The 12,444-nt window shown below is 43.0% G+C and overlaps 1 protein-coding gene across 1 annotated transcript; it reads left to right on the forward strand.

The window, feature by feature from the left end:
* Window positions 1-1,429: 1,429 nt before the first annotated feature.
* Window positions 1,430-8,985, forward strand: scrt2 (scratch family zinc finger 2). The gene is made up of 2 exons (XM_058050505.2): window positions 1,430-1,979; window positions 6,705-8,985. Exons 1-2 carry the CDS (start codon window positions 1,817-1,819, stop codon window positions 7,493-7,495), a joined length of 954 nt encoding a protein of 317 aa, XP_057906488.2. The 5' UTR covers window positions 1,430-1,816; the 3' UTR covers window positions 7,496-8,985.
* Window positions 8,986-12,444: the final 3,459 nt, after the last annotated feature.

The following is a 12,444-nucleotide window of genomic DNA, read 5'->3' on the forward strand; positions in this document are numbered from 1 at the left end:
GTTAGTATGTTCTCTGTAGGCGGCATTATGAATTATCCTTACTGACCTTTTTTGCAGTACATTTAGCGAGTGAAGATTGCTTTTATAGTTATTAGAACATATTTCCGCACAATAAGTAAGATATGGTAGAACCAGAGAGCAATAAAGAGTGTGGAGTGATTTCTGATTGAGAGCAAAATTTTGCTTAGTTCAATACTGAGAAATATTTCTGGCCACCTTATGTTGTATGTTTGTAATTTTTGTACAATATTTATCATATTGACAATTAATTAATTAAGATGAAGTGGCATAAAGTAGAATATAACAGACTCTTGTATTTAATTATTGACATGTTCATACTGACCCAGCCAGTGAATGTATGTAATACTTGTTGGTTAAGAATTGCATTGTAATTTATCACAACTCAATAAAATAAATTGAATTGAATTGAATGGAATATTATCATATTTTTGAAAGGAAGCTATTATTATAAACAATTTGGATAATTTGACTTTTAGAATCAAACATGTGGTTCCTGTTGATGGTGAATCAAACAGGTGTGGAATGAGTTTCTGATTTATTTGGTTTCCTTTTGAACTGTAAATGAAGGTTTTCACTTCCAAAGTCAAAATCAACATTGAGCTTTGAGAAAAAATGTAATTAATTCATTCCCACAATAAGTTCACACAAACACAAAGTAAATGCTGAGGTTCCTGGCTAATTTTGCGAGCGTGGATCTAATTCTAGATTTCATTCTAATTCAAAAAGATGTAATTAATTAATCAGATAATTCCCTGTCACGCATGGCAGGACACACATCTGTGCAGCCGTAGCTGGGAGAAAGCACCGCTCCCTGAAGCCGCCTCATCAACAACCCCCGGGAAATCCCGAGTGTTTTTTTCCAAAAAAAAAAAAAAAAAAAAAAAATGGGTCCGGTAGTCCCAGAGATGACCTCCATCAGTACGGTTTTGCAGGGCCCGCTAACATGTGAAAGCTGTTTGAGGTAACGCAGACGACATGAGGGAGGCGGCGGCAGCGCCTTGCACAAGGCAAACATAAACTGTGCCACTTCATCTGAAAACAATGGGGGGACAGGACACCGAGTGTGCTCTCATCCACATCTCCATTGTCTCCATCCCACCTCTTTCACTCCTCCTCCGAGCATGGAGCATAAGCGGGGTGAAAGAAGCAGAGGAGGGGAATGGAAGTAAGGAGGGGGGGGGGGGAGCAGCAGCAGCAGAGGGGGCAGCGGGGGTCTGGCTATGTTCTTTCTCCTGTGTCTGTGTGCGAATGCACAGACGGTTCACTAGTAATTTGATGTGTGTCCCCGGGGACATTTGATGGATTAAAGCTAAGCAGCTCCATTTCGCAGCACCACCTGATCTTCCACTGCCTGTGCCCCATATAAAGGCTGGCGTGATTGCTGATCTCAGCTAGTCTGACAGTGTCTCTCTCTCTCTCTCTTTCTCTCCCTCCCCTGCGCCTGTCTCCATCTCTTCTCCTCCTCACTGGTCCTTTAAGCCGGCTGCATCACAGGAGCTATCCAGTGCTGAACAGGATCACTTTTATTTATTTATTTTTCATTTTTCCGGGGGAAACTGAGGGAGCCAGAGTGCATTACACAGCATTGAAATCAGCGTTGTTTTCACCACTGGGTTGCATTTTTTTTTATTATCATCTTTTGTTTTTCGGACACTGTTTTCTTCACAAGGATTAACCGTGAAGCCAGCATTATACCCGTGTGCTCTCTCTCTCTCTCTCTCTCTCTCTTTTAAGAAGGTTTTTATTTTTTGCTTTCATGCGTTTTCCGCCGCTCTGTGTTATCATCCACTGAAACATGCCCCGTTCGTTTTTGGTGAAGAAGATCAAGCTTGATGATTTTTCTTCATCCAATGCAGCCGCCAACAATCATCACCACCACCTCAACGACTCGCTGACTTTTGCAGGCTCCATCACAGACTCGGTGACCAGCCTCGGCGGTGTTCGTCTGAGCGAGAATGGTGAGTTCGCATACCTCCAGTTTGCCCCCGCTGCAGACATGCACACCGATGATGTGTGTTAGAGTGCTTGATTTCAGCACGAACGATAACTCCACACTTAGCACAGATGGCATCATCCTTTGTTTTTGAGTGTGTAGCCAATAACATGTTGGCGGTGTGGGAAATGAAGAGCTGAGCTAACTGCTATTTGCATCAATATCCCGAATAATCTCACCCCCCCCCCCCCCCCCACCACCACCCTGCTCCCAGACTTTTGTTTTTTGACTCCAAGTGAAGGACAGACATGATTCAGGTCACAGCCGCGGATTAGCTTATGTAAATAGGGAACAAAACGTGTGTCTAATCACTTGTGTATGTATGGCCGCTTCAGCACCAGCGCAAGCTGAACGCTCGCTAGCGGATTTTATTCGGTCTTCATGCGGGTTGATAGACGTGAGAGTCCGGAGTACCGGACCATACATTTGTCCTTAGCTGTTATTGTCCTTGAGTTTCCCATCATGGTCCGATCCTCCCTTTGCCCCCCTCTCCCCCTCCAAATGGAGCATGCACATGTCTCCCCACCCCCATCGCATCGCTCGGCTACATCTTTCTCTTCCTTCCGGGCATTTGAAAAACTAGCAGGGGTTAGAGTTTCAGCCATGCAGGCCCATCGCCGCCACAAGAGACATTGAATGTGTTGAACAAGTGCAGCCTAGGAAGGAGACGCAGAGCGATAGGAAAGAGAATAAGGAGACTACAATGCTTGGGTATAGAGGCAAGGTCCGTCACGTGAGGTTTTACAGTAAACGGGAAGAAAGGCTCGCAGCCTCACACTGTGGCTCGGACAGTCTGAGCTCCACTCTACAGCGCCGAGAGCGACCTTCACTTTCACAGTCACAGTCTAGTTTAAGATCATTGCTTCCATTTTGCGGCCCTGTTCAAAGTGCCATATGTGTGCCTTTGTTATGATTATTTATTAGGATATCTTTACAGCATTATTAATATTGCTAATGCACACCTGTTATTCAGCCCAGACATTAACCGTTTCTGGGAATTTTTTTAATGGATCTGTGTAGCGTCGACTGACTTTTTGATTGTTTGATTAAATTACAAATACTTCAGAGTGGCTTCCTTGGTTAATCGTTGATCTATCTATAAAAATAACCTTGAAAATTCAGTCAATGTTTTTTTTTTTAAGCCAAGCCTACAAAAGGGTAAACAGATGAATTACCAGGAGACGTCAAGCATCAGCACTTCTGCTGTGCCAGGAGATTTTTTTTTTTTTTCTTCCCCCCATTGTGGAGACATTTGACTTGAGTGTCTGTTGACAACAAAGAGGGCTGGCTGAGAGGGTCCATTAATTACATGCTTGCTTTGCATCTGAGGAATGAGTCTATGAGGCTGTAAAAAAGGCTTATACAGCCCGGCGTGTGTCCTAAATGATGAGCTTCATTCCTGACCTTGACTCATTCAAACACAGTAAACAACTCTGAGATGTAATCATATTATAGAACTGTAGTATTATTTAACAAAAAAATCCTAAAGATTTTTCATTATTTATACATTTTGATATGTTTTGCCTGTCATTGAAATGGTCAACCCACGCGGTGTCACATGGGAGTGTTTACAGGCCCGGTGTTTCGATGTCAAATCGGTGTATGGACAAAAAAAGTCCTTGGCCATCGACACACCGCCGTCCAAGAGCACTTGAGCTGATTTCTTAATGGTTTCTTCAAGCCACTTGAGCATGCTCGCCGCATTAGACAGGTGACCCTCTTCACGAACCGATATACGTCTCCAATTGTCAGTCCTCGAGCAAACCGGGTTCAATAAACTAGCATTGTTTTGTCGGCTGATACCCGCTCTTGTTGTTGGCCTCTTGCAACATCTGCACTATTTTACACAGGATAGAATATTGATCAGTTCAAATGTTTGAATTTCATTAAAAAGCCATCAATACCCAATTTCCACTGCTTGCTGCACACAGTGTTTATAGGAATGGCATTTTCTGCCAGCTATGCACCATGCCTCTCTACGGAAAGAAATTCTCGTTTCTGCATTCAAATGATCAACCTAAATAATCAAAAGGTGTATTTCCCCTGAAGGTAAACTGCAACTTGAATGCATTCAGCTCTCCGGAGTCGCAGCATGAGAATGTATTGGCTTCTTTTTTGGTTGCCAGCAAGCCTTTTTAGCACTTTTGGCACTAGGCTGTTTCAGGAAGGAAATGAGAGCCTCAAATGATGCCAGGAAATATTTCTCTCTGAATTCAGGTTCTGTACTAACAGGGGGAACTTGCTTTTCGGTATCACTCTTAAGCCTGTTTAACCTCCTTGAAGGAGGACATAATGCGGTCTTTAGCATAATGCAAATGGGCAATATTTCCATCACTATCCTCTGTTACTACCTAAATCATATTTATGTATTTAACAACCCATTACGATACACTCATATGTGACTTTACTCACCAGTATACACCAGTCATTATTTGCACTATGACCCATTTATCATTGCACTAAAATTAATATATCTGCTCCTGCATATGCTCCTGTGCAATACTATGTGTATATTTTGGATATCTTGTATATATCTTGTTAAATTGTCTTTTTTACTCTACTTTTATAGACTTTTAAAAAAAAAACTTGACTACTGCACTGAAAGGAAAAGCTCTCCAATCTCGTTGTACATCTTGTATAATGACAACAAAGGCCATTCCCATTCCCATTCCCATTCCTAGTTGTACACAGTAGCCATACATTAGAACAGTGTTTTTTACATTGGAAAAATCTTGTGGCACACCACTAAACAAAAATGTTACAAAATGTCACCACGACGTCACACGTGCATCAATAAGTCTATCGGAGGAACAAGGCAGGTGTTGCCACACGGACCGATATTACATTGCTATGCTAGTCTTTACACCACAGACACTCCACAGTAGCCACGTTTTTACATGACGACTTTTTCCTCTTTCCGAATGACCTTTCGGGAAACAATGGTATCCATAGAAAGGAATATTCCAATCTCTTGTCTACATGCGAAGAGTCAATAGGGCATGCCCAGTAAAGCGTAAACACCAACATCACGTGATACCGCCTTCCCCAAGTTTTTCTTTCACTTGTTGGAATAACTCCGTATTGCCAGTTTTTCGTCTGTCCACTCTTGAAATTTAGTTTGAATCAAAAATAAACTTTGCTTAGTCGAGTGCCGATTGCTGGCCTCCATTTTTAAAAGTGAAGAACGTCTGGAGCTGCGTTTTACGTCATATCTAGTTGGTGGGTAGACAAATTATTCTTTTCAGATTAAAATGAACAAAGCATTATTAGAGCCCTGTAGACATGACAAAACACGACTATAGTCACATTTATACTCTTTTTATTTACAACATATTGCGCAACTGCAGGGTCTTGAGACACATGCTAACTCGCAAACTAGAGAGCTAGCGACCTAAACGGTAGCCTTCAAGTTATTTCCTTTAAACTTAAATAGCCAAAAACTTACCACTTCCACACGGATAGGGAGGATAACTATTAACAGTTATTTAACCTTTAACATGAACATTAATCAAATGTAATAATTTTTTCTGGGTACATGATACCATACAGCATCCACATCAAACTTGCGCGGGCCGCACTAACATTAAACTTTCATATCAAGGTGGGGGTCTCAAACTAGTGTCCTGCGGGCCACATTTGGCCGCGTGTTTGAGACCCCTGGTTTAGATTCTGTTTCACAGATGGCGCTAATGCACACGAAAGCTGCTTGCCAACCGCCAATAAACAACAGAAGAAGAAAAACACCACAGAGAAGTAGAACGCACCCTGACAACTTTCCGTTTTGAGCGGGTACAAGATGCCTCAATCAGATTGGTTAAAGGAATATTCCATCCCTGTTCAATTCTTTCCGTTTGAGCAAATAAACCAAATGAAATTGTAATATTTGGCTCCATGTATACTATTGACATAACGGCTGTTGACATAATATTTGCAAATGATGATTAGCGCGCAGACCTTACAGCTAGGAGACCAGGGTTCAATTCCACCCTCAGCCATCTCTGTGTGGAGTTTGCATGTTCTCCCCGTGCATGCGTGGGTTTTCTCCGGGTACTCCGGGTTTCCTCCCACATTCCAAAAACATGCTAGGTTAATTGGCGACTCCAAATTGTCCATAGGTATGAATGTTAGTGTGAATGGTTGTTTGTCTATATGTGCCCTGTGATTGGCTGGCGACCAGTCCAGGGTGTCCCCCGCCTCTCGCACGAAGACAGCTGGGATAGGCTCCAGCACCCGCCGCGACCCTCGTGAGGAAAAGCGGTAGAAAATGAATGAATGATTAATAAATGTTAATTATAAAAAGTGATATTGGATAATTCCTCACGGCACACCTGACGGTTTCTCAAGGTACACAGTGGTTGAAGTACATGCATTAAAGTACTCCCAAAGCACATCTTCCACCAATCATAAACATAAGCTTGAGCCAACACAACTCGTGCCTTCATCTTAAAAGGACATTCATGGGAATATTTTAGCGACCTTCCTCAACGCATCTGAGCTCATCAGGTTTCCGTGCATGGCTGCACTTTGGTGTGCGCCAACCTGTTGGGATGCGGAAGAAATGCAATTACCTCCGTGCGGCTCTTTGACTATTTCATCCAACATGATAATGATGTAATCAGCAGGCATGTCACCGCGTCCTCATCCATCACAACTGCTGGCCAACTGTGTTTGCGTGCGTCTCTTTACCCAGGCTACATCCAGGATTACATCACGCCATCTGTATACCAGGGGGAGAAGAAGATGGAGCACAAGCCGGTGTCGGACCCGCTGTACACCCACGTGAGCAGCGGCGGCGAGTACTGCGACCCCGACCTGAAACACCCCGACAGCCCTCAGTCGGGCATGACCGCCAGCGGCTTCTACAGCGGCGAATCGGAGGCCCTGTCCGAGGGTTACACCATGGATGCCTTCTTCATCTCTGACGGGCGCTCGAGACGAAAGGGAGACGTCGAGGCTCGCGAGGGAGATTCGAGAAGCAGCAGCGCCAACGCCGCCGCGCAGGAGAGGGCGGCGGGTACGGCTCGCCACACCTGCAACGAGTGCGGGAAGACGTACGCCACTTCGTCCAACCTCAGCAGACACAAGCAGACGCACCGCAGCCTCGACAGCAAGATGGCGCGCAAGTGTCCCACGTGCGGTAAAGTGTACGTGTCCATGCCGGCCTTGGCCATGCACATCCTCACCCACGACCTCAAGCACAAGTGCGACGTGTGCAGCAAGGCCTTCAGCCGGCCGTGGCTCCTGCAGGGTCACATGCGCTCGCACACGGGGGAGAAGCCCTTTGCTTGCGCACACTGTGGCAAAGCCTTTGCCGACCGCTCAAACCTCCGCGCCCACATGCAAACACACTCTGCCTTCAAGCACTACAGATGCAAGCGCTGCAATAAAACCTTCGCTCTCAAGTCCTACCTGAACAAGCACTATGAGTCAGCTTGCTTCAAGGGCTCTGCAGACGAAGACGACTCTGGATCAGACAACTAACAGTGTGGAAGTTGCGGAATTTCGAACCCCCCCCCCTTTCACCATTATAGGTTCACAACCCGTTAAACCCCGATCACTCTGCCTTCCATGCCTTTTTTTCTTCCCTTTTTTTAGAAAGCAATATTTTCACTGAGATTATGAAGAAGCTCTAACGATAACGGCAAAGACTATTTCAGAAGATGCTGGATTTCTTTTTCCCTGCACAGTAGCTAATCGTCCACAGATAATACAATCATTGACCTTTCCCAAATAGAAACTGTAGATGATAGTCGTAGACGTAAGCGACGTGCTCATGCACTGGCATGGGCGCAGCCGAACACACACACACATATACACACGTTCACAATTATATACGAGGCCTGGCATGTGAATTTTTATCAATGACTATACTAATATCAATAGTAATAATATTTAGATTCTTGATATTTTATAGCAAATAGTAATGAGAAAAAGAACAAAAAAAAAAACCTAAAAAAGGACAGTGTTTTGTTTTTTTTTTAGAGACAAAATGACCTCTTGTATTTTTATGCTGCTTTTTATTTGCTAAGAATTGAATTCTTTTGCAACTGCCAACATGAACTTTTTATGAAAATGTGAACTATGACAGTATTTGCAAAAAAAAACAACAAGGGGAGATCATTTTAAAAAGGTTAAAAAGACAACCCCCTTTTTCCACACCAATGTTATTTTTCTATTTGATTTTTCTAAAATTATTTTTTTGTGCTTAATATTCCTTGTTAAAAAAAAAATACATCTTTGTAACTGTGGGTATTTCCAAAACATTTTACGAAGCTCTCCATTGATGTTGAAATTCTTTAAGAGCTAAGATGTGGAAGTGACCTGTGTGACAGGTTTCATGTACTGGAATTAAGTCGTCTGACTCAAATAACCAGAGAACCGGAATAAGAGGTCGGGTGCTCACATGTGGTTATGAAAATACATTGTTCTTCCTCCGCCTTGGTGGCGTACGTCTGCTGCCTTTTTAGGTGCATGGGTCAGAGAATGAGCTCTCCTCGCATAAAAAGTTTGAGTTTGAGCGAACACACCCTCAGTTACAAAGTGACTCTTTTTATAATGTCGCTCAAAGCTCCATTCATTTTTTTTAAGCTGCGTCTAATTAGTATGTAAATACTTGATTTCATTATTTATTTCTTTATTTATTTTCTATTTATTGAAGACTTAATTGCTATGTATTTATTTATTTATAATTGAAAATAATCCGATGAACTTGTAAGATGCTGCTGCACTTCAACAAAGAAAAATGTTTATATGCATGAAAACTGTAGAGAGTCCACCAGGACTTAGTTTTTTTAAAGAGGAACAATGTACAGTACCACCGCAAGCGGAAGTCACACTTTTGGTTTATTACCGTGGCAATAACTTCACCGACATGACAACTGACGTGTTTAACAATCACAGCTGTCTTGTTTCCACTCGATGTAGGGCAATAAAAAGAAACCTCCAAATATTCTCAATCTTGTCTCCTAAAAGATGAACACAATAAGCTCCCAGAGATTCTTGATACAGATGTAATGTAGGTGTGATTATGTCACACCAAGGTTTCAAAGGTGCAAAAGCAATAATAACGGTGGTGCGGTAGCTTTTTTTTTTACAAGAAACTACAAGAAACAAGTGGAAGTGCTATTTTATATTCTTATTGTTGTGTTATTGTATCAAGGTTTTATAAGAACAGTTAAGGACCATTTGACTGCTATAGAAGACTAATTAAATGATCCAATAACAAAGTGGGCTGCACGGTGCCCGAGTGGTTAGCGTGCAGGCCACTCAGCTAGGAGACCTGAGTTCGATTCCACCCTTGGGTATCTCTGTGTAGAGTTTGCATGTTCTCCGGTTTCCTCCCACATTCCGAAAACATGCTAGGTTAATTGGCGACTCCGACTTGTACTATACAAGTATACTAACCAACTCATTCATTCATTCATTTTCTACCGCTTATCCTCACATGGGTCATGGCCGTGCTGGAGCCTATCCCAGCTTTCTTCTGGCGAGTGCGGGGTACACCCTGGACTGGTTGTCAGTCAATTATAGAAACTCACATTCACATAATTAACCTAACCTGGATGTTTCTGGGGGCCACACAGTCAGGACATCCGTTTCGACCTGGGTTCGATTCTTTAGAGAAGGTCATGAACAAGCATTTATGGTCAATAAATAGTTATGTTGGGCTGCACGGCGTCCAAGTGGTTAGTGCGCAGGCCACAGAGCTAGGAGACCAGAGTTTGATTCCATCCTCGGCCATCTCTTTGTGGTTTTCCCCGGGTACTCCGGTTTCCTCCCACATTCCAAAAACATGCTAGGTTAATTAGCGACTCCAAATTGTCCATAGGTATGAATGTGAGTGTGAATGGTTGTTTGTCTATATGTGCCCTGTGATTGGCTGGCGACCAGTCCAGGGTCTACCCCGCCTTTCTCGCCCAAAGACAGCTGGGATAGGCTCCAGCAACCCCCGCGACCCTCGTGAGGATAAGCGGTAGAAAATGAATGAATGAAATAACAAAGTGGGCTGCACGGTGCTAAAAAGTGGTTAGCGTGCAGGCCACACAGCTAGGAGACCCGAGTTCGATTCCACCCTTGGGCATCTCTGTGTGGAGTTTGCCTGTTCTCCGGTTTCCTCCCACATTCCAAAAACATGCTAGGTTAATTGGCGACACCAAATTGTCCATAGGTATGAATGTGAGTGTGAATGGTTGTTTGTCTATATGTGCCCTGTGATTGGCTGGCGACCAGTCCAGGGTGTACACCGCCTCTCTCTCCCCAAGACAGCTGGGATAGGCTCCAGCACCCCATGCGACCCTCGTGAGAATAAGCGGTAGAAAACGAATGAATGTAAAAAAAAGTAGGAACTGGTAAACAATCTAATGCACATCCGACTCCCCCTGTTATTCGTCCCCGACATCCTCCCCCTCACCCCATCAGCCTCCATCTCCATCCCAACTGCCTCTAAACAGACGCACAGAGGATGAGATGTGCTGAAGTGGGATTGGCGGAGGGCGGCCGAGTGTGGGAGGATAACAGGTGTTTGCAGACAGACTGCAGATAGGAAGCGTAATTGAGTTGGTGAGCAACCTCCAAGGGGAAGGTCAAGCACCAGCAGGCAAATGCACTGTCAGCTATTTGCATATTGCAAATGGATGAAACGATCGCAGTGACGGCGAATTTCTAACACTAAAAGAAAAAAAAGGAGTTTCCGCTCTGTTTATGCGGCCGATACATCCTGTCGACGGCTGTCGACAGCAGTACAGCTGAATCACTGCGTGAGAGCAACCGAACCACCTGTCTCCTATCACCACCATTTGGCACGTCTTTGAATGATTGAACTTTGAACCAACGCACAAATCATTACTTCCATCAGACTCTTTTTTTATAGCTTATATATTTTGTGTCTATTTTACAGTAGGAGAATGATAAAGCATTTTAAGCATTGAGTTTGAAGCAGATTGGATTATTGACTTCCACATTGTGACCTAAACGCGGCATTGTTCCTCTTTGACAATTTTTTGTAAATAGATGTGTAAATACATAACAGCTATAATATGCATGTAGACATTTAATTTCCCTTTTTTTTCTACCCATTCTGTCTTTTTTTTTTTTTCTTACAAAAAAAAAAGAGACAAAAACATGTATGAATTACAGTCTGGGTGGCCACATGAATCAGGGAGTGTCTCGATATTCTGGAAGCTACAAAGAATTGATCATGCTCAACCCCTTCCCCCCTCCCACCTTCCTCCCCCTTCCTTCCTTTATTTATGTGTGCAGCTCGGCTGTGCAAAGAGAAGTGCCAAAAAAGTATGATTTCCATGACAAAAGCCTTCAACATATGGTTGGCTGCTTGAAACCTTCCATATGGCCCTCAAAAGAAAAAAAAAAAAACCAACTGATTAAGATTTTTCCACTTTCTCGCTCTTTCTCTCTCTATTTCTCTCTCTCTCTTTCTATTTCTCTTTCTGAAACTTAAGCCATGATTGCCGAGGGGTGTTTTGATTTCTCTTGTTCTGCTACAATTTATGATGACAACAATAGCAATGATAACGTTAATAAAAACAATAGCACAAGCAACCTGCATGTCTACTCTTATTGCAGTAAAAAAAAAAACTCTTGTTTGTCATTTTTCATGCAACATACACAATATCTGACCCGGATGCTGTATGAGAACCAAATCAGGTATAATGTATTCTGCAAAATGGTGTAATATATAAGTGTGAAACACATCGTGAGGGGAAGTGGACTTAGTCAACATTAACTCAGTGGGTAATTATGACAGTAATGCGCCTTCAGCTGGTGCCTCCTCTGTCATTGTTTGAGAGGTTTTAAGGGCTTTATTGTCAATTTACTTCAAATTTCATTACTAGGAAGCACACAGCTATACTATTGTTCGGCGTGGCTGTCTTGGATAGGAGAGAACATGACGGGGCTGATGAATAAGAGCTAAGACTTTGAATTATTTAAAAAAAAAAAACACCCAGGCATCTGTTTTAAGCTCTTCCTGGTCATTACATTTTTAATGGGACATTGATTTTATGCTGGAACTACTCTTTCTGAGTGACTCCATAAATATGGAAGAAAATAAAAATGAATCATGACAGCAGACAGGGATTATTATTCTGGGGTTTTTCTTGATTAGTTTCCAGGGAATATACAACACTTCAATTGAAGTGCTTGTGTCCTTCAGAGTCCTCTAGCAGCTCCGCGGCATCATGACCGAGCATTGCCGAGATATTCTTGCCTTCCATGTGGAAAAAAAAGAAGTGAAGCCGTTAATTTAAAGGCATACAAAAAGAGCCAATAAATGCATGCCGACGCCCGTCCCGGAACTGTGTTAAATGCAGATACAACAGGACCAACATCACCCTGCACACATGTCGCTGCTTAATAATAAGGTTTTACGAAGCAAGTAAACAACTGCCTTCATTACATGGCAACAGACTGTA

The sequence above is a fragment of the Doryrhamphus excisus genome, linkage group LG15 (genome assembly GCF_037039965.1).
Source record: "Doryrhamphus excisus strain RoL-2023G ecotype Guam linkage group LG15, RoL_Dexc_Guam_v1.1, whole genome shotgun sequence".
Lineage (NCBI taxonomy): Eukaryota > Metazoa > Chordata > Actinopteri > Syngnathiformes > Syngnathidae > Doryrhamphus > Doryrhamphus excisus.